This window comes from Mobula birostris, chromosome 1 (genome assembly GCF_030028105.1).
Source record: "Mobula birostris isolate sMobBir1 chromosome 1, sMobBir1.hap1, whole genome shotgun sequence".
Taxonomy (NCBI): domain Eukaryota; kingdom Metazoa; phylum Chordata; class Chondrichthyes; order Myliobatiformes; family Myliobatidae; genus Mobula; species Mobula birostris.
In genome coordinates this window covers 127,447,171-127,473,548 of record NC_092370.1, presented here as the reverse complement: position 1 = coordinate 127,473,548, position 26,378 = coordinate 127,447,171, and the positions used below count along the sequence as shown (strand labels likewise).

At 43.7% G+C, this 26,378-nt stretch overlaps 1 protein-coding gene across 1 annotated transcript; it reads right to left on the bottom strand.

Moving 5' to 3' along the window:
* Positions 1-735: 735 nt before the first annotated feature.
* Positions 736-20,906, bottom strand: bloc1s5 (biogenesis of lysosomal organelles complex-1, subunit 5, muted). Its single transcript, XM_072261808.1, has 5 exons — positions 20,669-20,906; positions 20,270-20,352; positions 16,917-17,046; positions 9,966-10,024; positions 736-3,360 (listed from the first exon to the last, which is right to left on the bottom strand). The coding sequence occupies exons 1-5, from the start codon at positions 20,685-20,687 to the stop codon at positions 3,187-3,189; spliced, it is 465 nt and encodes a 154-aa protein (XP_072117909.1). The 5' UTR covers positions 20,688-20,906; the 3' UTR covers positions 736-3,186.
* Between the last annotated feature and the right edge of the window lie 5,472 nt (positions 20,907-26,378).

Sequence of the window (26,378 nt, the reverse complement as noted above, 5' to 3'; positions counted from 1 at the left end):
CTATCACCCACTCTAATTGACATACAAAGTACTTGTCATATTACCTCAGGAGGATTTTCAATTGATGAAAAATAGCAGTTGACTCTCCAGATTATGGTGTGAGTTGGGATATATTAGAAGTCCTCTAAGTTACCAAAATGAATTAGATTTCATTATCATATTGATAATGAGATAAAAGATCCAATGCATTTGCAGCTGAAGACAGAAATTCAATCGTTAAGTGACATATTAACTTTTCTACACAGATTAGTGTTAGAGATATGTCAATATCCATGAAAAACCATTGACTCACTCTAGTGATAACACGCTCTAATTAATTGTCACATTATTGGATGGTGTTTCCAATTCTCTTTATAGAACAACCTGGGGCATTTTGTAGACAAGAGATGTGCTGATAATAGTGCTGTTTAAGATTCTGTCCATATAAACTTTCACCATACTTATTTATAAGCACGTCAAATAAAAATTAAATGACATTCCAATGGGCTATATCACAGTTAAAGGAGCCTTCTGTATCACCTCAGATAGTAATCAGAAACACATTTCAATTATATATAAATGACCTGTTCTGCTTGCATTGGGTTTCAAGCAAATCCCATTCACTGGCATTTTAAAGATACTAAGGGCCATATCTCACAGCCAACCACAAGCCAGAATGACAGAGAATGTCTAGAATGGCCTGTGACAATTGAGATACACTATTTATAACAAATTATTAGCTATTCTCAAAACAAAGATTCTTCAAAACCAGAGTTTGTTTTCAATTGAGAAATGTGATCTGCACTGGACAAACTTACCTACTGACCATTATGCAACTGGTGTTAAAGGCAGCAATGAATGTCTTCCATCTCTGTCTGTATAGAAGGATTCTTTATTGCTGTTTCTGTAACAATTGTTTTTGCCTAGTCAGGATTGTTAGCCCTGAGATGAACCCCCAAACCTGGACCACTCTACCCTTTGACCTGTTTGGCATGGGTGACCCTACCAAGAGCCGAAGCACAAGACCCTGACTCCAGCCAGCTCCAGCTCTCTGGGTCACTGAAGCACACAAGCTTCCAAACACTATGTCAAGGTTGTGGTCCTCTTGGAGGGCACTGGACAAAGGAGATTCTATTTTCATGTTAATCCAACAGTTGATATTCAGGCTGCTAAACTAACCAATCACATAAAAGATTAATAGTTTCTATCACATACAGTAGCAGAACTGAGTGAAAATCTGCCATTTTACATCCAATCATAAGGAAATCATTTCAAAAACAGATGCGGGGGTGCAGGTTTAAAGTGAGGAGTTATTTTTCCCCCACAGGTTAAGGTGCATAAATGGATGAGGCAGGTACAGTAGCGAGATTTAAATGATACTTTGACAGGTACTTGGATAGAGGGTTACGAGCCAAACACAGGAAAAGTGGGACTAGATTAGATGGCATCTTGGTCAGCATGGATGAGTTGGATCAGAGATCCTGTTGCAATTGGACTGCATTTAAACGTAATTTGGATACAGTCAAATCTCTACTGAGATTAGCTGTACCGATCTGATTGTATTAAAATTCTGTCTGCATCCTTTGTATCAAAATGAAAATACAGGAAACACACAGACAGCACTTGTGGAAGGAGGAATAAGTTACCATTTTGGATCAAAAACCCTTGAGCTGAAACTATGACTATGTATTTAAACACTGTCACCAGATATTGGGAATGAAATTCTGGAATAACATAGCAGATTGAAGAGTGACTGACAGAACTATCACCTTGCTAGTGTGAGGACTTCAGTAAGCTTACTCTGATCAAACTTTTCCCTTGAAATGAAATAATGGCTCAATTACTTCTGTGTAATGGCAGGGAAATTAGTCCAAATATTAATGGTAGTTTGAAAAGCTCTATGAACTGATCTAGAGAACAAAGACCCTATCCAACTCCACCCTGCCAATAAATTAAAACAACACCAAAGTTTTTGCTTTAAACTCAGGTTACACTACAGCAGGCTCTCTGCTTGGGGTGCATACACTTTGGATGCCACTGAGTGATTGATGTTGGATGAAAACTATGACTCTGCTTCAATGGTATCAAAACTGATCTGAAATATTTATTTCATCTGCTCCAACACTTCAACATGCTGACAAGAATGGAACTCCACAATAACCCCTACATAGGGACAGGCACTCAACTTTAGGCTTTTCCCCCTTCTCTATTGTGGGGATGAGAATTCCATGAAGTTAACAGGACACTTTAATGTGCAGATCGGAAGAAGCACGTAAAATTGCTAAAATTTTTTTAACAAAATGCCTCCTATTGGGCCCCCTCCTGCCCTCCCCACCTCATTTATTTGGCTCCATGCTCCACCTTTCTTTCCAATCACATTCCATCACCTCAGCCCTTTGCTGTCTCCACCTCCCACCTCACAGCCTCTGTCACTATTTCCACTCTTCCCTCCTCACCTGGATCCACACAATGCTTGCCACCTCTTTAGCCTGGCCATCTCCCTCACTACCTTTCAGTCCAGATGAAGTGTCTAAAACATCGACTGTTCATTTCTCTCCAGATGCAGCTTGACCCACCGATTTCCTCCAGCATTGTTTTTTGTTCCACTGTCCTGACCTCATCCATCCTCTTGAAACATTCAGTCACATTTGTGGACATTATCTCTCACAAATAAAGCTGTGTTCATTATCTGTAATCAGTCCTTGCCATTACAAATGCAAATAAATCCTGTCCATTCAGTAACTTTACCATTATTGATGAAAACAGTATTTGCATGAGAGCATAGGAGTTCCATGTCTATCTTTATCTAAGTGCAAGGTGGAACGCTGTTCCCTCCAGCATTTTATTTCTTGCTCCAGTCCAACTTTTAAGTATCATTTTTCAATACCCATGTATCCATAGTGAATATGTGCAATTAATGACAAAGCACTGCAGTTGGTGGTTGTAGGTCTTTATAGAAATAATGTCACATAGGGCTTGCATAGATGGTCTGTAATTGTATACAAGTCTGCTGCTGCAGCGTGTTGGAGAACTTGCCGTATAATTTCCTTCAGCCACCATAAACACGACAGAAGTCAGTACTGCACCCATTCTTAAAGTAATTCGAGAATGGAATAACTTCACTTCACTTTCCTCTCTTGCCGTTTTCAGTTTTAGCATCGAGCACCAATCTCACATCCAAAAGGTGAGTCTGAGTTTGAGGACCACTCAGAACGTCTTGAACTTTGCCAAGTCCTTTTCCATTGCCGCGTACTGCTGTGTCAGCCAATCAGCTGCTTTTGTATGCTCCACCTCCACCTCGGCAGCTTTGTGGTGCTGCTCTTTCACAAAGTCCTCCCATTCAGCCTTGCGCCTCTCTCTACTGGCTTGCAGCCGGTCAGTCTGAAGGCAACACAAAGGAAAACATGCAATTAAGCAGATGCCAACAGGTCCCAATGTTACAGAGTGTCCCGACAGTTCATGATTCCTTTTACCAACGGTGCTTAAGGAACAATTTGTGATTTATCTGCTGTATAGTCAACTGCGTTCACCAGCCCTGCCAGGGTGTGAGACTATGTGCTGAGAGATGTACCTAATCAGTGCAGCCGTTGCAGAGTTTCTGTGCGAAAAGACTGAAGTCTGGCATTCAAGCATAGCTTAGCTACTAAGCTCGGCAGAACCATTTCTACAGATGTTGAAGCTGAGCAAAGGTGGGTAAAAGGTGGGTTAAAGGTGCCTTAAAACCAGTTGCTTTGAGCAAATGAGGCTTGTCAGCTATGGTTGGCAGCTGAAGAAAAATTCTGATTTCATACCTCCACTGCTTTGTGGGCATACCCACTCATCACACTTATTGGGAAGGCTTGAGGAGTAAACCCTGAGGAAAAATCTGGAGCTGGAGTCCCTAAGACAGTCCTATGTTGACTTCAATGCTAGCTGAGAACTCCTGTGATGCCAGTGGTGCCAAACTGTATCAGTCTCTGCCGTTCCTTTGGATTCATCAGCTGTGCGGAAAGGGAAAACCTGCTGCATGAGCAAAAGCCTGCTCTCCATATCGTACTGCCCTGACTCATGTAGACAGCTAGGACACAACATCTGTTATTGTCCCTAATCAGTAAAGGGCCTACCAATGGTACAATGTATGCAAAGTGGGTATGCATTGCTTGTGATACTTTTTTAAAAAAAGTATACCTTTGAAATTAATGCAAGTATAATTGATTCTGGTTAATTGGGGCACATTGGGACAGGTATATTTTGGCCCAATTAAGCGGCTACCCCAATTAGCTTCATGGAAATAGTTTGAAAGGTATAAAAAAGACAAACTGAGAAACAAATTATGTGATGATGATGATGATGATAATGATGTCAACTCAGACCTGAGAGGCCGGGCCAGCATCTGGCATTTTCATGCATTACAAGGCGCAGTTTGAAAGGCTGTGTGGGGCGCCACTCCTCGCACAGACATTTCGCAGTATTATTTTACGAGGCCGAGTTGCGAGCTCGACATCAACCCGGCGCGGATGGAGAGCGCACACGGGGGCAGTCTGTCACTGGATCGAACTCGGGAACCTCCGTTCTCGAGCCCGGCACTGATCTCACTGCACCACCAGCTGACCTAACTATGTACTTAAATGAAATACAGAATAAATTAGCACATTATCAATGGTACTAAAGAGGAATTCATCAAGAGTCCGCAATGAACAAGATCAGTGTAGAAACCTAGAGCAAATAATGGACTGGCCTCATGCAATGCTTTCAATGACTGCATCTCCCAAATCTTCATTTTCATTGTAACACTAAAGATGATTGTTGATACCTTAAAAATTCTTCATAGTTCCTAACTTGTCAAAGTGGTGAAATCATTTCATTTTCACTCTTGGCCATTGAAAATGCAGTAAGCAAAACAGTTCAGAATTATCTTATTGGTTATTTCTCGCTAACTATCAGTGACAAAAATCACTGCTTTTTGAACACAAGTACAGACAACTGACGCTACTTAAAAACTGTTCGTTCTAAGCACCATGTAGCATCTAGCAGCCACACAAGTGATTGATGCTAGTTGGAACCTATTCAGTCTCCTGCCCCAATTAAGCAGCACAGCACCCCAAGTAAACAGAGGGAATCCTGGCAATGTTCCCAATTAATTTTTGTTCTTTAAGAGTTGTCCAGATTAACCGATAGTCTAATTAACTGGAATCTACTGCATCTTACTGACCCTGCTGTAACTGTGAGTTGAAGGAACAGCAATCTACCACTGAAGGGCTCTGTATTATTGGTTCACTATCGTCAGATGTAACGAGGTGCAGTGAATAGCTTTTGTTTTGTGTGCCATACGGATAGATGATGCAATACAAAATTACATCGAGGTACTGAAAAGAAAACAGAATGCAGAATCCAATATTCTAATTGCAGAGCAAGTGCAGTGCAGGTACACAAATAAAGTTCAAGGGTCACAATAAGGAAGCCTGGAAGATGAAGAGTTCATCTTCTTGAAAGGTTCATTCAAGAGCCTGAACATTGGGACAGAAGATCTCCTTGAGACTGGTGGTTTGTGCTCTCAAACTTTTGTACTTTCTGCCTAATGGGAGAGGAAGAAAGAAAGAAAAACCGGGGTGTGAGGAGTTTCTGATTATGTTGGCAGCTTTCCTCAGACAGTGGCAAGTGTAAACAGAAGGGGTGCTTTGTTTGTATGACGGATTAATCTGTGTGGTTGGCTGGTTTGATAGAAACACAAGATTACTTTCTTGGTCACCAAGTTGTGCTTTGTTTAATTAAAATGGAGATAAGTCAGCTAAACTTGCGACATGTGGGGCAGGTTTTCTAATCAGTAGCCCAGAGATATACTGACAAATAATACAGAATCTACAGACAAAACATCAGAATTTATTGAGACTTCTATATTCTCTCTACTCCAATCTTACTTTGGAGTAAATCTTTAAAGATGGAACCAGGGCAGTAAAACTCCATATAAACACTGCATGTCCTCACCAGTTTATACATTTTTTTAAAATTAGAAAGCATGTCACTTTTGATAAGTTATTAAACATCAAAATAAATCAGTTTGGGAGACCCATATGATGTGAATAGTGTAATCTATCTGCAAGCTTTTCTCCCCCTTCTATTTTTCTTGTCACTTTGGACTCACGATTACTAAGGCCTACATTGTATCAAAGGCTGAAACCAATGCAACTTAGAATCGAGAGACGTTAATGTTAAGTTGCACTCAAGCACGGTTAACCATGCCCTGCATTGCTGTTGTAGACATACAGCATGAAGAAAAATCCTCTTTAGCATAAATAGTCCACGCCAACCATTTATCTAAGCTAGCCCCATTTGCCCCATATCCCGCTAACCCTTTCCTATCCGTGTTGTTACAGTACAGGCCTCAACCACTTCTTCTGGCAGCTCATCCCACACACATTTTACCCAACAAAACAATGCTGGAAGAATTCATCGGGTTAAGCTTTCACAAAGTGGAAAAGGATAGCTGAAGTGAACGTAGATCCTTTGGAAATTGAGAAAGTGGAATTAAAATTGGGTAAGGCGGAAATGGCTGTGTTGGTCTTCACGGTGGAGGACACATCTAACATACCAAAGGAAGATGTTATGGACCTGCTGGGAGGGGAGGACCTTGATGCAAATCTGTCACTAAAGAGGTAGTGCTGAGCAAACTAGCAGGTTTGAAGGTAGACAAGTCCCCTGCCCCCAATGGAATGCATCTCAATGTAGTGAAAGAAATGACAGAAATTATACTAGAGGCATTTGCCATCATTTGCTCTGGGCAGGTCCCAACAGATTGGACGACAACAAATGTCACACCATTGTTTTTAAAAAGGAGGATGTAGGGAAAAAGTACAAACTATAGGCAAGTCAGCTTAACACCTGCAGTTGGGAAAATGCTTGAAGCTATCATTAAGGAAGAAGTAGTGAGACATCTAGATAGTAATTATTCCATCAGGCAGACACAGCGTGGATTCAGGAAGGGCAGGTCCTGTTTGACAAAATGACTGGAATTGGAGGTAATGAACAGAGTGGATAGAGGGAAGCAGATGGATGCTGTATCCTTGGATTTCTAGAAGGCATTTGATAAGGTGCTGCATGAAACAATTTTCTCATAAGGATGGATGGAGCTGGGTAACATATTAAGCATGGATAGAAGACTGAGTAACCAACAGAAGCAAAGTTGGGGTAAAAAAGTTTTCTCTGGTTGGCAGTCAGTGCTCAGTGACATAGGGTTGGTGCTGGGTTCACAGCTGTTCACCATATACAGCTGCAAGAAAAGGTTTATAAATCTTTAGCAACTACCTGGTTTTCTGAATTAATTACTCATAAAATGTGGTCTGATCTAAGTCACAATAATAGACAAGCACAATCTGCCTAAACTAATAACACACAAAAAATATTTTTTTTCATGTCTTTATTGAACACATTGTCTAATTGCTCACAGTCCAGGGAAGAAAAAGTACATGAACCCTTGTATTTAATAATTGGTAGAACCTCCTTTAGCAGCAATAACCTCCATCACATATTTCCTGTAGCCGCTGATCAGAATTGCACAACCCAGAGGAGAAGTTTTAGATCATTCCTCCATACAAAACTCTTTCAGTTCATCAATATTTCTGGAATACCTTGCATGAACAGCCCTCTTCAGGTCATGCCATAGCATCACAATTGGGTTAAGGTCCGGACTCTGAGTTGGCCATGCCAAAACACAAATTTTCTTTCTTTTAAAATCATTCTGTTGTTGATTTACTCTTGTGTTTTGGATCATTGTCTTGTTGCATCATCCAACTTCTATTAAGCTTCAGGTGATGGACCACTAGCCTGACATTCTCCTGTAAAATGTCTTGATACAAATTTGAATTCATTGCTCCCTCAACAACTGCAAGCTGTCCAGGCCCTGAGGCAGCAAAGCAGCCCCAAATCATGGTGCTCCTTCCACCATGCTTCACAGCTGGGATGAGGTTTTGGCGTTGGTGTGCGCTGCCCTTTTTCCTCCAAACATAGTGGTGTGCACTTCTGCCAAAATGTTTTGTCTCATCTGTCCACAGAACATTGTCTTATAAGCATTGTGAAACATCTAAGTGGTCTTCTGTAAACCTGAGATTGCAGCAATTTTTTTTTTGGAGAGCCGTGGTTTTCTCCTTAGAGTCCTTTCATGAACACTATTCTTGTGCAGGTTTTTTCTTATAGTGGACACATGAACAGAAACTTTAAAAAGTTCTAGAGATTTCTGCAGGTCTTTTGCTGTTACCCTTGGGTTTTTTTTCACTTCCTTCAGCACTGCCGTTGTATCTTTGGTGTGATCTTTACAGGATACCCACTCTTAGGGAGAGTAGCAACAGCACTAAATTTCCTCCATTTGTAGACAATTTCTCTTACTGTGGACTCAAGTCTTTAGAAATGCTTTTGTAGCATTTTCCAGCTTCATGCATCTTTACAATTCTTCTTCTAAGGTATCTGAATGTTGTTTTGATCGAGGCATGGTGCACACAGACAGATCTTTCTTGAGGAGAGCAGGCTCTGTCAGTAACCAGACTTTGTGTGCCTTTTTTTATAGGGCAGGGAACCTCTACAATGCACACCTTCTAGCTCATCTAATTGCGTGGAACAACTGACTCCAAATGGCTTTTGTAGAAGGCATTACCCCAGAGGTTCACACTCTATTTTGAACCTAGACTGTGATTGTTTAAATGGTGTACTCAGTATTGACAGAAAGTAGTACAAATGTTTGTGTGCAACTTTCAGTTTAGGGAGATTGTGTTTGTCTATTATTGTAACTTAAATGAAGATCAGATCACATTTTATGAGCAATTAACGCAGAAAACCAGTAATTGCAAAGGGTTCACAAACTTTCTTTCAACTGTGCATGTTAACCATTTGGAAGAGGGGACTGAGTGTAGTGATCTAAGTTTTCTGATGACACTAAATTGAGTGGAAAAGCAAACAGTGCAGAGGATGCAGAGAGATATAGATCGGTTAAGTGAGTGGGCGAGGGTGCGCCAGATGGAGTAAAATGTTGGTAAATGCGAGGTCATCCACGTTGGAAGGAGAAATAGAAGATCAGATTATTGAAAGCTCACAGAATGCTGTTGTGCAAAGGGACTTGTGAATGCTTGGACATGAATTTCAAAAGGTTAGTTTGTGGGTGCAACACCTTATCAAAAAAAGATAAATTGAATATTGGTCATTGCTAAAGACTGAAGTTTTGCTGCAACTGTAAAAACTGGTGACGACACACCTGGAGAACTGTGTGCGGTCCTGGTCTCCTTACTTGAGGAAAAATTCACTGGCTTTGTTGCCAGTGCAGAGGATGCTCACCATGGTGATTCCAGAGATGAGGTTAGCACATGATTGGAGATTGATTCACCTGGGACTATGCTCACTGGAATTCAGAAGAATGAAGGGATCCTACAGCAACATATAAAAATTATGAAAGGAATAAATAAGATAAAGGCGGGAAAGTTGTTTCCAATGGTAGGTGAGACCAGGGTTCGAGGGCATAGTCTCAAGATTCAGGGGAGTGGATTTAGAGAGTAGTGAATATGTGGAATGCTTTGCCCAGGGAAGCAGCAGATACTGCCTTATTAAATATACTTAAAACACAGTTAGATAGATTTTTGCACTGTAGGTGATTAAGGGCTATGGGGAAAAGGCAGGTAAGTGGAGCTGGCTCCACAGCCAGATCAGCCATGATCTTATTGAATGGTGAATGAGTCAGTCATTTAAAACTGAGGTGCATGGAGATTTTCTCTCTCAAACTCTCTGGAAATCTCTGCTCCAAGGGTGATTGAACTCGGATCATTTGATATATTTAAACGGATAAATATTTGAAAGATAGAGGAACTGAGGGTTTATGGAAACTGGCGCAGAAGAGGGATTGAGATCAGTCATGATCATATTCAATGGTGAGGTAAACTTGAGGAGCCAACAGGCCTGTTCCTACTCCCATTTTACTGTGTTCTTGTGCTTAAACTTGGAGTGAGATTGCTTAGTTCTATGGTACCGACCTGGTCTGTCTCCTGTTCTTTCTGCTGGATCCTGTTTGCAATCTGGTTTGCAGTTTCCACTGAAAAACAAAGAGCGAAAACCTTGTGAGCTTTCCCAAGTACCTACAGAAAGAGCTGCTCAGGATAGCAACATCCATCACCAAAGATCCCCACCATCTGGGCTGCACCATCACCTTGCAGTTATCATCAGACAGGGGGTACAGAAATCTGAAGTTCCACACCACCAGGTTCAAAAACAGCCATTTCTCTTCAAACGCTTGCTTCTCCGACCAACTCGCACAACCCTCATCACCATCTAGAGCAACACCATGCACTTTGCACTACAATGGATTTTGTTTTTATTTCTTGTATAACTTATGCTTAACTTGTGTTTCTGATGCCATGTATCTGTTATGCTACTGCAAGCAAGTTTTTCCATCGCGCCAGGACATACATGTACTTGCGCACATGACAATAAAATCTACTTTGATTAGGGAGAAGCACTAGGAGTGAGATTTCTGTTTGGCAGGACGCCACTGAAGTGAGAAATTCTCACTGAGTGATGGGACTGCTGAAAAGGGCTGTGACCAGAACATGAACCAAAACAGTACAGGTACAAGGACTGCAACCAGACACAACTTAGTCACTTGGGAGTTCCCCATTTGAACTAACTTTCCTCGCACATTACAGAACTGACAAGCTGCCAGTGATTTGCTGCATTTAGGACAGTATGTATCCTTTGTCACGTGGAGATGTGGCTTGTTTGCCAGTCGAAAGCCACTTCCCACCTGAAAGTTGCAGCCGCTCTTTTCCACTAGTTCGTTGGCTTGCACGCTGCAGCACCTAGTGTCTGGTTCCAAGTACCTCAGGGGTATAAAATTAGCATATGTGAGATGCTTGCTCCTTTTTCCTCTGTCCCCAGGGTATGCACCACACATGCATTGGGAAAGTATGCTCCAGACTTAAAAGGCGGGTGCACTCTTAGCTGAGTATCTGTTTGCTGAATATTTAGCTTTGTCGTTTGTGTAACTTGGAACAAGTGTTTGGTCGAATTTTTCACAGTTTGTAAATAAATGATTAATATGCTTATTCATAATTAATGTCTTCTGCCTCACCGACCAAACCCGCAAACCTGCTTCCACATTACATTTGTGAAGTTGGGCAAAAAAAGGCCTCATCACTAGAACATAAGAAATAGGAGCAGGAGTAGGCCAGCTGGCCCATCTAGCCTGCACTGCCTTTCAATAAGATCATGACTGATCTGACCATGGACACATCTCCACCCACCTGCCTTTTCTCCATAACCCTTAATTTCCCTACTATGCAAAAATCTATCCAACCTTGTCTTAAATATACTTGCAACACACATCAAAGTTGCTGGTGAACGCAGCAGGCCAGGCAGCATCTGTAGGAAGAGGTGCAGTCGACGTTTCAGGCCGAGACCTGTAGCCTCCACTACTTCATTGGGCAATTTTATATGTTTCTACAAGATCTTCTCTCATCCTTTTGAATTCTAGTGAGTATAGTTCAGGCTACTCAAACCCTCCCCATAGTATAACCCCCTCATCTCCGGAATGAACCTGGTGAACCTCCTCTACACTGTCTCCAAAGCCAGTATATACTTCAAGTAAGGAGACCAGAACTGCATGCAGTACTCCAGATGTGGCCTCACCAGTACTCTGCACAGTTGCAGCATAACCTCCCTGTTCTTAAATTCAATCCCTCTAGCAACAAAGGCCAACTTTCCACCATTTGCCTTGATAGAACATGAGAAACAGGAGCAGGAGTTGGCCACCTGGTCCATTGAGCCTGCTCCGCCATCAATAAAATTATGGCTGATCTGGCCATGGACTCATCTCCACCTACCTGCCTTTTCCCCATAACAGGACCCAGCTTTGCTGAATCCACGCTGCGTCCGCCTGATGGGTCCATTTCTTTCCCAGATGCCTTGCTATTGCTTCTTTAATGATAGCTTCAAGCATTTTCCCAACTACAGATGTTAAACTAACTGGTCGATAGCTACTTGCCTTTTGCCTACATTTTTTTGAACCGTGGCGTGACATTCACCTTCTTCCAATCTCTCAGGGCCTGCCCAGAATCCAGAGGATTTTGGTAAATGATCACCAAAGCCTCAACTAGATCCTCTGCCATTTCTTTCAGTACCCTGTTATGCATTAAAACAAGACCAGGGGACCCGTCTATCTATCTTTAGGCCCACAAGTTTGCTCAGTGATAGTGATAGTTAGAACAGAGGTTGCTACCTAAAGGTCGGAAGTACAGTAGTTTTGGCTATAGGCCGTAGGCTGAGCTTAGAAAACCCTTTTTGGAAAGAAGAGTTTGTTGGAATTCACAGTGCATTGTCAAAGAGGTGCGGTGAGGGGGAGAAAGGGGACAAGTGGAGTGGGATGGGAAGTTCTATTTTGTGGCACACACTCGATCCACCTATTTTGATACCAGAATGTTCACAAAGCCAGCTCTTCAGGGGTGCACAAGAGTGTCGGGCAACTTCTGTTTTCGAACTTTCTGCTGCATTCTGCTTGAACAAAGTGAACAGCAAAGGAACAGTTTGAGTATTACTGCTGAACTGGTCCAATGGTTTTTCAGGTGGTTCCAAAGAAGTTTTACTGTAAAGAGTTCATCAAATATCTTTCACAAAGGACAAAAGACAAGAGTTGATTCACTTAATGGTTCATTGGGTCAAACAATTGCCTTCCAAGAAAGCTCAAATTGTAGTCATAGAACACTATAGCACAGAAACTGACCCGTCGACTCTGTGCTGAACTGTTATACTGCCTAGTTCCATCAACCTGCACCTAATCGTGGCCCTCCATAACCCACCCATCCACCTTTCTCTTAAGTATTGAAACCCAACCCAGATTCTCCACTGCCACTGACAGCTTCTTTCACACTCTCACCACTGTGAATGAAGAATTCTCCCTCGGGTTCCCCTTGAATATTTCACCTTTCACCCTTAGCCTATGACCACTAATTCTAGTCTCACCCAAATTCTCTCAGCACTCTTTCAATCTTATTGATCTTTCCTGTAGGTAGGTGATCAGATCTGCACATAATACTCTAAATTAAGGTTCACCAACATCTTATTCAACTTCAACATAACATCCCAACTTCTAAACTCAGTACTTTGATTTATGAAGGCCGATGTGCCAAAGCCTCTCTTTACGACATTATCTACCTGAGACACCATGTTAAAGCAATTATGAACCTGTATTCCCATATCCCTTTCTTCTACCCCATTCCTCAGTGCCCTGTTCACTTGTAGACCTACCCTAGTTTGTCCTCCCAAAGTGCAACACCTTATAATTGTCTGCATTAAATTCCACCTGCCATTTTTCAGCCCATTTTGCCAGTTGGTCCATATCCTGCTGCAAACTTTGATAGCCTTCCTCACTGTCCATTATATCCCCAACCTCGTTGTCATCCACAAATTTGCTGATCCAGTTAACCACATTATCATCTAGATCGTTGATATAGATGACAAACAACAGTGGACCCAGCACACCACCAGTCACAGGCCTCCAGTCTGAGAGGCAACCATTTACAACCATTCTCTGACTTCTCCCACAAAGCCAATGTCGAGTACTATTTACTACTTCATCCTGAATGCAAAGCAACTGATCCTTCTTGACCAGCCTCCCACCTGGGACCTCATCAAAGCCTTGCTAATGTCTGTGTAGATAATATCCAATGCCTTTCCTTCATTAACTTTCCCAGTAATATCCTTAAAAGACTCTGTAAGATTGGTTCGACACAACATGTTGACTGCCCCTCATCAGGCCCTGTCTATCTAAATGCTGATAAATCTGGTTCTTTAGAATACCTTCCAATAGTTTACCCATTACAAATGTTTGGCTCAGCATCCTACAATTTGCTGGCTTATTCGAAGAGCCACTCTTGATCAACAGAACAGGTTTATCAATACCTTATATTCCGTCTGGGTAGCCTCCAACCTGATGGCATGAATATCGACTTCTCTAACTTCCGCTAAGGCCCCACCTCTCCCTCGTACCCCATTTGTTACTTATTTTTATGCACACATTCTTTCTCTCACTGTCCTTTTTCTCCCTCTGTCCCTCTGAATATACCTCTTGCCCATCCTCTGGGTCCCCCCCCCCCCCCCCCCGTCTTTCTTCCCGGACCTCCTGTCCCATGATCCTCTCGTATCCCCTTTTGCCTATCACCTGTCCAGCTCTTGGCTCTATCCCTCCCCCTCCTGTCTTCTCCTATCATTTTGGATCTCCCCCTTCCCCTCCAACTTTCAAATCCCTTACTCACTCTTCCTTCAGTTAGTCCTGACGAAGGGTCTCGCCTGAAACGTCGACTGCACCTCTTCCTACAGATGCTGCTTGGCCTGCTGCGTTCACCAGCAACTTTGATGTGTGCTGCTTGAATTTCCAGCATCTGCAGAATTCCTGTTGTTTAGGTTTATCAATCCTCCAGTTCTCCAGCACTTCGCTCATGGCTAAGGATATTTGAACTATCTCTGCTAGGGCTCTTGCAATTTCTGCATTAGTGTCCCACATGGCAAAAGGGAGACCTTGTCAGGCTCTGGGGATTTATCCACCCTAACGTGCTTCAAGACAGCAAGCACCTCCTCTGTAATCCATATATGGTCCAAGATCTCACTGCTGTTTTGCCTCAGTCTATCGACTCTGCGTCTGTCTCCCCGGCAAATAGAGATGCGCAAATCTATTTATGACCTCCCCCAGCTGTTTCGGTTCTATGAAGAGATGACCACATTTTTCTTCATGAGCACCAATTTTTCCCTTGCTATCCTTTTCCTTATAGTATCTCTAGAAACCCTTAGATTCTCCTCCACCTTGTCTGCCAGAGCAACCTCAAACCTTCTTTTATCCCTCCTGATTTCCCTCTTAAGTCTTCTCTTGCTTTTCTTATACTCAAGTACCTCATTTATTCCTGCCTGCTCATACCCGCTATGCACCTCCTTCTTTTCCTTAACCAGGGCCTTAATATCTCTTGAAAACCAAGGTTTCCAAAACCCGTTTGGCTTGCCTTTTATTCTAACAAGAACATGCAAACTCTGTACTCTCAAAATTTCACTTTTGAAGGCATCCTACTTACCAATTATGCCTTTTCCAGAAAACAACCGGTCCCAATCTTTGGTCTTTCGCCAGCTTAGAATCTCAACCTGAGGACCAGACCACTCCTCCCTAATTACCTTAAAACTAATGGAATTATGATCACTAGACCCAAAGCATCTCCTTACAAAGCGTCTTCTGTCACTTGTCCTGCCTTGTTCCCTAACATTGATCCAGTATCACACTTTTTGTAGTTGGGACCTCCATTCTGTCCCGGCTAAGAGCTGTGTGACATTTTCTTTGACTAGTAATGCTACACCCACCCCCACCCCCCCCCAACTCCTTCAGGCTAACATGTCTAAAACAACGGAGCCCAAAAACACTGAGCTGCCGGTCCTACCCCTCCGACAACCAAGTCTCAGTATTGGCTACAATGTCATAATTCCACGTGCTGAGCCATGCTCTAAGCACATCCGCCTTACCTACAGAACTCTTGGCATTGAAATAGACACAGCTCAGAACATTATTCCTATCTTGCTCAACTTTTGACTCCTGTCTTTGTAACATCGTTCCCCATAAACACTCCTCTATCCACCCAGGTACTGTGGTTTCCACCCTGCAACTCTAGCACAAGCAAACCTTCCTACAGGTGCCCAGTGAGCCCCTCAGGTTCAGGTGCAATCTATCCCATCTACACAAGCCTCACTTTCTCTGGAAGATAGCCCAATGATCCAAAAATCTGAAGCTCTCCTGCATGCATCATCTCCTCAGCCAAGTGCTAAACTGTATTATCTTCCTATTTCTGGGCTTCTGAATTCAAATGGTATAATAAAAAAGTCTTGTATTACAACTGAGACCATTACAGTCTCTGGGCCTCAGTATCTTCTATCCATCCAGTCCACTTTCATGGTGTTTTGCTTCAAAAAAAAAAAAAAAAAAGCAAGCTGGTGGTATCGTCAGGGAGCTTCCCACCCTGGTCCTGCACTGTTCTCTCTCTGCCTTCTGGGAGAAGATAAAGGAACTTGGATGAGTGAACTTAGGAACAGCTGCTTCCTCCTCACTGCTGAGCTAATAATCTCTTTCTTGACCCTTTCCCAGTGGTGTTTCCACGTTCTTAGGCTCTTAATTCTATCTCTCTTACTGTTACTTTAGCATTTACGTTTGCAGTGCTCAGACTGCACCGCAATTGTTAATCAATCTGTTGTTTTGTGCTCACTGTATTTACTGTCAAATTTACTACCACCACATGCCGTACACTTGGTGAGCGTCATGCAAGCAAGGAATTTTATTGCACCCGGGGATATATGACAATTTAGATCCGATACAACAATTTCAGATAACTAGCTATGCAATCTTTTTCTTTTCACATATCTTACATTCGCAGTTAGTTTGCTTCTGGTAATTTCAAACATATGTCTGATTTTTATGTTCTTTTCTAGTTTCTTCATGTCACATTATCCACCAGTGACATGAAGAAACTAGAAAAGAACATATTTCCTTTTGCAGCCTCTGTCAGCACACTCCTTTCATTGTTCAATCTATCGTCTTCCCTCGTATCGAAACCTATCCTTTTATTCCCTACTTTGTTTCTGCCTTCCTCTGCATCTTACAAGTTTTACCTTCAACTTTCTCTGGTTCTGATGAACCGGAATTTGATCTGGGTCGATGTGAATCATGATCGCCATTTCTCTCTTTGCAGAGGCTGTCTGACGTGCTGTGTACTGTCATATACTTATGCTCGGCTTCAGACTGCCAGCATGCAAGTAGCTGACAATGGAATGATGGAGGGGGGCGAGGAGGGGGAGTGAGATGGTGACTGGGGAAGGGATGAGGGGTTAAATGGGGAGGAGGAAAGGATAGTGGAAGGGGGGTAGGGGAAGTGGGAGGGCATAGAGAGAGAAAACTTTGGACTTACGCCTGTGAAGAACAGTGGGAATGTTGCTCTGCAGAGCCTCACAGGCGTTGGGAATGGACTTGCTGCCGAGCTCCTCTATCGTCCTGCTCACGTTCTCGAGCCCTCTTTGCTCTCGGAAGCCACGCTTCACCTTTGGCGACAGGGGGAGAAAGGCCACAGCTATAAAAAAATTCTGCAAAAGTTAGCCATCTTGCACGAGACACCTTGACGTTGAATGATCAGTCCTGGAAAAAGTAATTTCTGCAATCAGTTCAGCGGGGCAGAAAGGGCTTGTGCAAACTGAGAGAGATCACTCAGTAAAACCATGGGACTTAAAAGTTATTAAATTAATTCTTGCTTTATTTCCTTGTGTCACAGGAGGCTCACTCTGATCTTCACTGTCAGTCCCAGCTTGTAACCTATTCTTATCCACGTGTACCTTAGTTCTCTCCGTCTACACTTGGGGACAATACACTGCCGCCAATTAACATTCTAACTCACGTCACTGGGATAGAATCACAGCACAGAAAGACCACCTTTGGCCCAACTTGTCCACACTGACCAGCATGCCTTCCTGACCTAATCCCATTTGCGTACACCTGGTCCATAACCTTCTACATCTCCTCTATCCGTACACCTGTCCAAATGCCTTTTGATTTGTTATGACGATACCCACCACTTCCTCTGGCAGTTTGCCACAGATACCCATCATTCTCTGTGTGGAAAACATGCTCCTCTGTTTCCATTAAAATATTTCCTCTTTTCATCTTAAAAACACGTTCTCTAGTTTTAAGGCTCCCCTCCGAGAGCAGCACGGTAGTGTGGTGGTTAGCACAACGCTTTACAGTACCAGTGACCCAGGTTCAGTTCCCTCTGGTGCCTGTAAGGAGATTGTACGTGCTCCCTGTGACCGTGTGGGTTTCCTCCGGGTGCTCGGGTTTCTTCCCACAGTCCAAGGGCATACCGGTAGGTAGGTTAATTGGTCGTCGCAAACGGTCCCGTGATGAGGCTAGGATTAAATCGGGGGACTGTTGGGCGGCACGGTTCGAAGGGCCTATTCTGCGTTGTATCGTAATGAACAAGTGAATCAATAAAAGAACCGTGACCATTCACCTAACTATGGATGTGTGAGGAACCCAGAGTCACAGGAACCAGGGTCACTAATTTGTAGGCAGAAAGAATTATTATCCATACCTCGTGAAGTGGCCTAAATTTTACAGTAGTCAGCACAGGACACAGATTTAGGGGACAGACTTTAGGGGAAATCTGTGAGTTGCCATAAGGGCAACACAAGAGCCTGCTAATCCTGAAATCTGAGTCTAAAAACATTGACAGCTCCTTTCCCACAGGTGCCACCGCTCGACCCGCTGAGACTCCTCCAGCCAATAGTTCAATCATTGTTGGCTGTCCGTAGCAGTGACTAATGCACCTTGTACACAAAAGCAGGGAAATTAAATTGCAAACAATAATGGTGTCGGTAAAACTAGAGTTTCACGTCTAATTAAATTAGGAAGGATATGTGAGGGCTTAGAAGAAGGGATGAGAGACTTTGGCTATTGGATTATGCTGGAGAGCTGGAGTAAAGGCAGATGAGGAAGAGATTTGACTGAGACACACAAGACCAACGACACACAGGAAAGCCGCTCCCATCTTCAGAGGGATCAAGTTCAGTCCGAGGAAGGAGACATCGAACTTTTACAAACCTCCTCCATCAGTTACCATCCCTCTGCTCTTTCCCCCAGATCCCTACAGCCTTTACTTCTCCAGTTCTCATCAACAATCCTCTTGAAAGCGACTACTGAATCTGCAGAGACACATCAGGCAGTGAACTCCACAATGTGCCCAGTCAAACACAGAGAGTACCGGGTTCTGACTCAGACACAAAGATCAGCAAAGGGGCGTCGACAACACGGTGGGAGTGCATGCTGGTGTTGTAATTAAGAGTAACATAAGCTGCACAGTCTGTGGTTGGGGACAAAGACAGCAAGTGGTTAAAAAAAAAACAACCTCCTGTAAATTAAAGACAAAGGTTAGCTTTACTTGTCCCACGTACACAGTGACATAGGGTGAAATGCGAAACAAGCAACACAGTCCAAGGATGGGCTGGGTGCACACTTCTAGCATCGAGATCACAAGCCCACAATTTACCAGGCCGTACGTGTTTAGAATGTGGGAGGAAACCGGAGCACCCGGAGAAACCCACGTGGTTACAGGGAGATCCTACAAACTCCTTACAGGCAGCAGTGGGAATGGAACACCAATCTTGCAGCCGGCGCGGCAAAGCGTTACGTCAGCTGCAACGCTATCGTGCCACTCCTGCTCCTGACCTCACAATGGCCTTGCACCATATCATCCGCCTGCACTGAACTTTCCCCGCACAGTCCTGCTGAAGGGTCTCGGCCCAAAACATCAACTGGTTATTCATCTCCATAGAAGCTGCCTGACCTGCTGAATTCCTCCAGCATTGTGTGTGCGTGTGTTACTCTGGATTTCCAGAATCTGCAGATTTTCTCGTGTTTATGCACTATGTTTCTTTAATACTTTCCCCTTACACTACCTCAACCTGCTTATGTTTTGAAAGGATGTGCCTGGATGGTGTGCAAGACTACCAGACATCCCACCTCTCCCGGAAGTTCCGGGAGTCTCCTGAATATTGATAGTGGCTCCCTGATGCTCGCAAATTATATACAATATCCCGGAAATCGATTTTTTTTTGAGAGAGAGAGAGGAGAGAGAGGAGAGAGAGGAGAGAGAGGAGAGAGAGGAGAGAGAGGAGAGAGAGGAGAGAGAGGAGAGAGAGGAGAGAGAGGAGAGAGAGGAGAGAAAGAGGAGAGAGGAGAGAGGAGAGAGGAGAGAGGAGAGAGGAGAGAGGAGAGAGGAGAGAGGAGAGAGGAGAGAGAGAGAGAATGCCATGGCAGAGTGTTCCAAAAAAAGAAAATATAAAATGTATGTCACCCCAGACTACACTAAAGTGTACCCTTATGCCTAATAGGGGTCAAAAATAATGACAGTGTTGCTCGCTGCACTGTTTGCAACAGTGACTTTTCTATTGCCCATGGTGGGTTAAGACTGTAAAAGATATGTTGAGGTGAGTTTAACAGGTGTCATTCGTTCATTAGCATAGCTAACGTTATTTAAACTAGCTGGCTAGCTGTTAAGGAGCTACTCTATTGCAGACATCCCACCTCTCCCGGAAGTCTCCCGCAAAATTGATTGTGCTACCTCCCTGAAATGAGTTTTCGCAGGGTGGGATGTCTGGACTACGATCTTCACAGTATCTTGGTACATGTGGCAATAACAATACCAATTCCAATTTCAAAAGATTCCAGTCCAGTGCAAGAGAGGAACACACAGGGTTCACCGAAGATACTGACCTCAAACTCCTTAACAAAATATCGGATTTCAGCCTGGACAACGGGTCTGTGGTCGAACAGTCTGGAGTAAACCTCACTCAGGTCTGAAAAACCAAAGAAGAGTTCCGATAAAGTCACTCTGAACGCAGGCCAGGGGGAAGCCTGGATCCATGGTCAACCCCAGGGTCATCTGCTTCCTGCCCCCCGCCCCTGGCTTCTGCCCTCAGGAACTTCCTCTGATCCACCCGCCCCCCCATGAATCTACCCCGGCCCCGAAAACAACCTCTTAACCCTGGAGATCCCACAGCCTCTGGCCCCAGGATCGCCCCCTGTCTCGGTAAGTACTGTCCCCTGACCCCGAGCGTCTCCTAAACCTAACCCTTGACCCTCCCCCTATCCCCATCCCACTCGCTCTCTGACCTCTCCGCGCGCGCTCCATCCTCGGGGCTCTTCCCGTCAGCTGATCTGCCGCTGGAGCCACTCCGGTCGGAAGAATCGGGGTGGGGGCCGGGCGATCCGCGGCCCCGTTCCGTCACGTAAGTCGCTCCCTTCCTTCAGCTCCGGTCTTTCCCCAAAGCTACTTATTCTTTCTTCCATGGTGCGCGCTTCCTGATGGGTTCGCCCAGCCAACACCTTACGACGCCTCATCCGATGCAATGATCTCCCTCCATGGCTGGTCGATAGTTTCTCCCGCACCAATTAGTGAGGCGATGGAAGGGCTTCAGCCATTGGTTTAATATGTCTACTGCTGAAAAACGCCCTGTGATTCGCTGCATCTCGCAGGCTGGGCAGTGGACAGCCAGCAGGGGGAGCTGCCGGGCGTCAACGCTCACGGGTCCGCTCAGTGGTGCCCTCTCCAGGTCCCGGAAGGAAATACAGACTCTGGGGGAAAACAGCCGAGTCGAAAAACTTTTGAATTACTTTGCTCAAAGCACAGGGAAGAGTTTGTGGATTTTTTTTTCGATAAGTTGCCAAACATGCCCTCTCATCTGCCATTCCGGTTTTTTTTAAAAGTTGAAGCTCAAAGTAAATTGTGGTAGCGTAATGCTTTACAGTGTCAGCAATCCGGACTCATTTGCTCCCACCCTCTGTATGAAGTTTGTCTGTTCTCCCATGACTGTGTCCCTCTCCTTTCCTGCTCCAGTTTCCTCCCGTATTCCAAAGATGTACTGGTCAGCATTAGTAAGATGTGGGCAAGTCATGTTTGCTCCAGAGGTATAGTGACACTTGCAGGCTGCCCCCAGGACATCCTCGAACTGTGTTGGTCATTCATGCAAACTACGCATTTCATTGTATGTTTTGATGTTTCAATGTAAAGGTGGTAAATAAAGCTAATCTTTAAATATAATTCATCTTTGAATCTGAATGAATACACCACAGTGGACATCGACTTCATGAAGGTCTGTGTGGATGAGTGTGTGCCTCTGAGAACATACCAGACAGACCCAAACCAAAAGCTGTGGATGAACCAGAAGATTCACAGTCTACTGAGGGCTGGATCTGTGGCATTCAGAACTGGAGATCCAGAACTATGCAAACTATGGAAGGCTATTTTAAGAGTGAAAACTCATTCTAACTGAAGTTGGAGTGTGAATACGGTGCACGTTAGCTCTGGCAGGAGTTCCAGGCCATTACTTCTGACTAACATCATGAACGGCTGTGATACTTCACTCCCAGGTGAGCTCAAAGCATTTATGCACACTTTGAAAGGGAGAATAAACTACACCAGTGTGAATCCCTGTCGCATCCTGTGATCTCTGTGTTGGAGGCAAACGTCAGAACAACTTTCAAGAGTGAACCTTTACAAGACATCGTGCCCTGATGCTGTACCTGGTAGGGCACTGAAAACCTGTGCCGACCAACTGGTGGGAGTGTTCAAGGACATTTTCAATCTCCCGCTGCTGCAGTCAGAGGTTCCCACCCGCTTCAAAAGGCTGACAATTGTACCAGTGCCCATGAAGGGCAAGGTGAGCTGCCTCATTGACTATCACCCTGTGGCTCTCACATCTACCGTGATGAAGTGCTTTCAGAGGTTGGTCATGGGTAGAATCAACTCCTCCCTAAACAAGGACTCGCACCCGCTGCAATTTGCCTATCATACAGTGGATGCAATCTCACTGGCTCTCTGCTCAGCCTTGGACCACATGCACAATAGTAATACCTATGAGAGGCTGCTGTTTATTGATTACAGCTCAGCGTTCAACAGCATCACACCCTCAGTACTAGTCAACAAACTCCAAAACCTGGGCCTCTGTATCTGCAACCTTGACTTCCTCACCAGGAGGTAATAGTCAGTGTGGATCAGAAATAACATTTCCTCCTTGCTGACAATTAACTCTGTGTACCTCAAGGACGTGTGCTCAGCCCACTACTCTACGCTGTTTACACCCACGTCTATGTGTCTAGGCACAACTCAAACGGCATCTATATATTTGCTGATGACACAACCATTGTTGGCAGGATTTCAGATGGTGGTGAGGAGGCGTACAGGACTGAGAAAGATCAGCTGGTTGAGTGGTGTTGCAACAGCAACCTTGCACCCAATGTCGGTAAGACCAAAGGATTGATTGTGGACTTCAGGAAGGGGAAGTCGAGGGAACACATACCAGTCCTCATCGAGGGATCAAAAGTGGAAAGGGTGAGCAGTTTCCAGTTCCTGGGTGTCAACATTTCTGAAGATCTATCCTGGGCCCAACATTTGATGCAATTACAAAGGCAGCAAGACAGTGACTATATTTCATCAGTAGTTTGAGGAGACTTAGTATATCACTGAAGACTCCCACAAATTTCTACAGATGTACCATGGAGCACGTTCTAATTGGTTGCACCATCATCTGGTATGGAGGGGCTACAGAAAGTTGCAAACTCAGCCAGCTCCATCATAGCCTCCACAGCACTGAAGACATCTTCAAAAGGCGAGGTCTCAGAAAGGCACCATCCGTCGTTAAGGACCCTTATCTTCTCATTGCTACCATCAAGGTGGAGATACAGGAGCCTGAAGGCACAGACTCCACATTTCAGAAACAGCTTCTCCTCTGCTTCCAGATTTCTAGATGGACAATGAACCCATGTATGGTAGTCCTCACTGTTTTTAAAATTTTTTGCTCTCTTTTTGCACTACTTATTTAAATATATATATATATATATATATTTCTTATTGTAATTTATAGTTTTTTGTTCTACCATATAATATGTAACTACCGTTTATTTCTGCTGCAAAACAGTAAATTTTGCAACATATGCCAGTGATATTAAACATGATTCCTATTCTGATACTTAAATTTATTATCAAAGTAGTTACGTGTTACCTCAAGATTAATTTTCTTGCAGGCATTTACAGGAAAAAGAAATACAGTTGTATTTTTATGAAAAGCTATACATAAGCAGACAAAAACTGGCCAACATCAATGTACAGAGGAACTGTGCAAGTAAAAATAGTACTGAGAACATGATTGTAAAGTCATGAATTGTAGAATGGCATCTGCGCACAAGCCTACAGCTGGGGTTCACAGTGTTTGCAAACTCTCAGAAATAACAATATGCAGACAATATAATCAGACAATGCAGGTCGGGCTGCGTCACCTGCATGCAGGACAGAGGGGTAGATGCCTGTCTGGTCAGCTTGGACCAGGAGATGGCCTTCAATCAGATATCACTCACATATATATTGGGCATGCCCTCTAAAATGGGGTTAGGGAGGGAATTGGGAATTGCATTTGACTGATCTACGCATTCCAATTCAATGCCATCTGTTTAGATAGCTTTCCCATCAACTATGGAGGCAGGCAAAGTTGCCCATTCTCTCCTGTCTTGTCTGTTTACTGCATAGAACCCTTTGCTGAACAATCAGGCAGGGCATGGGCACTGGAGGGTGACAGTGCCGGGCAGTGGTGGCACTCAGATCAAAGCCTCCAAGTACATAGACGCTGCTACCATCTTCTGTTTGTATCCAACTGATGGGACTGTGATCAGTTGGACTTGGCATTGGGGACCAGGGACAACCATAGGAAGAGTTGTGGCCATGCTCTTTGACAAAAGTATGACCAGTCCACTGCCCCTTTCACCATCAGGTCTGCGTATCTGAAGCTGTTGGGGATCTGGTTTGGAAGGGCTGAGATATGTACTAAGAACTGGCTGGAGAAGGTTGCCAAGGTAAAAGGAAAGTAGGGACTTCCTCACAATAATTGGGAAGCACCAGGTGGTCGTGTCTGAGGTGCTCATGGGGCTGATTTACCTGTCCCCTATCCCTCTGTTTAGGAAATCATCTGAGCTACCTTCCAATCCATCTGAGGATCCACCATGGAACGTGTGAGATACTACCGTCAGAGAGGAGCTACAGAAGCCCGAAGGCACACACTCAACGCTTTAGGAACAGGTCTCTCCCTGACCATCAGATTTCTGAATGGCCCATGAACCCATGGACACTACATCACCATTTTGTTCTCTAATTGCACTACCTACTTAAAAAAAATATTTTATTGTAACTTAGTTTCTTTTTGATGATTGCACAGTATTCCTGCCACAAATCAACAAATTTAATGACATATGTCAGTGATAATAAACCTGATTCTGATTTGCTGTTTTATCTAACCGTTTCCTAATCTAGTTACTAGGTCCCATTATTAGAGATTCTTTCACTAGGAGGGAACACCTCGATAATTTCCGCATCATGGTCCTCAACAACTCAGATGTTTCAATAATTTGTCCCAATTCCAAAAAATATAGATTAATTTCATTAACTCTTATTTAATCTACTTTTGTGAATAATACAGTATATTAGTTGCTGTCCTTTATTGAGAAAACAGTTCCGCGAGTCTCACAAATAATAGCTGTTTTTACAAATCTAACAATAAGTGGGAAGCAGGCCATTTGTAGAGTCAGGTATTATTAATTGGTAATTGGCTTGTAATTCCCACCATGATAAAGTTTGTTTTGCATTCCATCCATTCCACTACATCAGTATATCAAGGGGACAGCAACAACAGAATGTTAGAACACGTATTATTAACCAGTCATCTAGGCACAAAGAATTATGGTAGTATCACATAAAGCAGCATATGTGGTCATTTTTTTGTTTGAAGAACAAAAGATATATACAGCCAACTCTGTCAAGGACTTTATTTCTCCCATTAAAGCTTACACTACCCTGTCTTATAGGAACAATCGTGTCATGAAAGATTAGTGTCTATGACATTTTGTTTACAATCCTTTCTTTACCTATATGCGGGAGCTTGTCAGGTTGGCCTCCAGGACATGAAAGGAGGATAATCTGCTGGGGGATTGTGTCATCTAAGTGGCTGTGTCCAGGTCAAACACTTGCAGCAGCGAGGAAAGCCCAAACCTGTTCAGGCAGAACTCAGCCAAGATGAAAGCAATCAAAGTGACAGGGACAGGGTGCGGGACGTTCATTGCGTAAGCCAAATAGATCCGTAGGTAGTATGTGATGGAAAATAGGGTCTCGATTGTGATGATAGTACATTGGTGGGACCCAGTGCTGATCCTGGTCATTCAAGACCTGAGGCGGCAGCATTTGGTGTAGTGCCTCATCGGATTAGACACAGCTCTGCAATGTCTGACGGTCAAACTGAGCAGACAAGACCTCGGGCAAGAGCTGTTCAAGAAAATGATGTCAGAGTGGCAAGCGGGAGGAGACAGACGGCAGCCAGCTGAAATAGCAAACAGGATCTGCAGAGTCCTCGCTACAGTTGGGTGCCTAGCGGGTAGATGCCTTTTTGATCTAAAAGAGACGCTGTCAATTACATGTCAAGTTAACCCACAAGGATTAAAAAGGTTTAAGTGCTTAGAGGCAGGGCATTAAGAAGGTTTAATAAAAAAAAATTCTCCCCATAGGAACTTTTTGTGGATGCAAAACCCTGATGTTAAATGAAAGGCAAAATTAAAGGTTGTGCTTTTTATTGAACACGCCGTACTTGACAACAATTAGGTAGATTATCCACAGTAACCCACGCACTCTGTTGACTCCTCTTTTCCCTAAAATGATAAAGGCCAAAATGAAGAAAATATTGTTCTTCCTGTTAAGTCTAAAGGTGACAAGTTGTTGCAAAGTCTGGATCACAATGATACAAAGTGAAAATGATTCACAGAATGTTAGGCAGCACAAGTGGAGATG

Coding starts and splice junctions, on each gene's coding strand:
- bloc1s5 (XM_072261808.1), bottom strand. Junction 17,047..20,269: donor ATTTTGTTAAGGAGTTTGAG/GTCAGTATCTTC, acceptor CTGTCGCCAAAG/GTGAAGCGTGGCTTCCGAGA. Junction 3,361..9,965: donor AAGAACAGGAGACAGACCAG/GTCGGTACCATA, acceptor TGTTGCCTTCAG/ACTGACCGGCTGCAAGCCAG.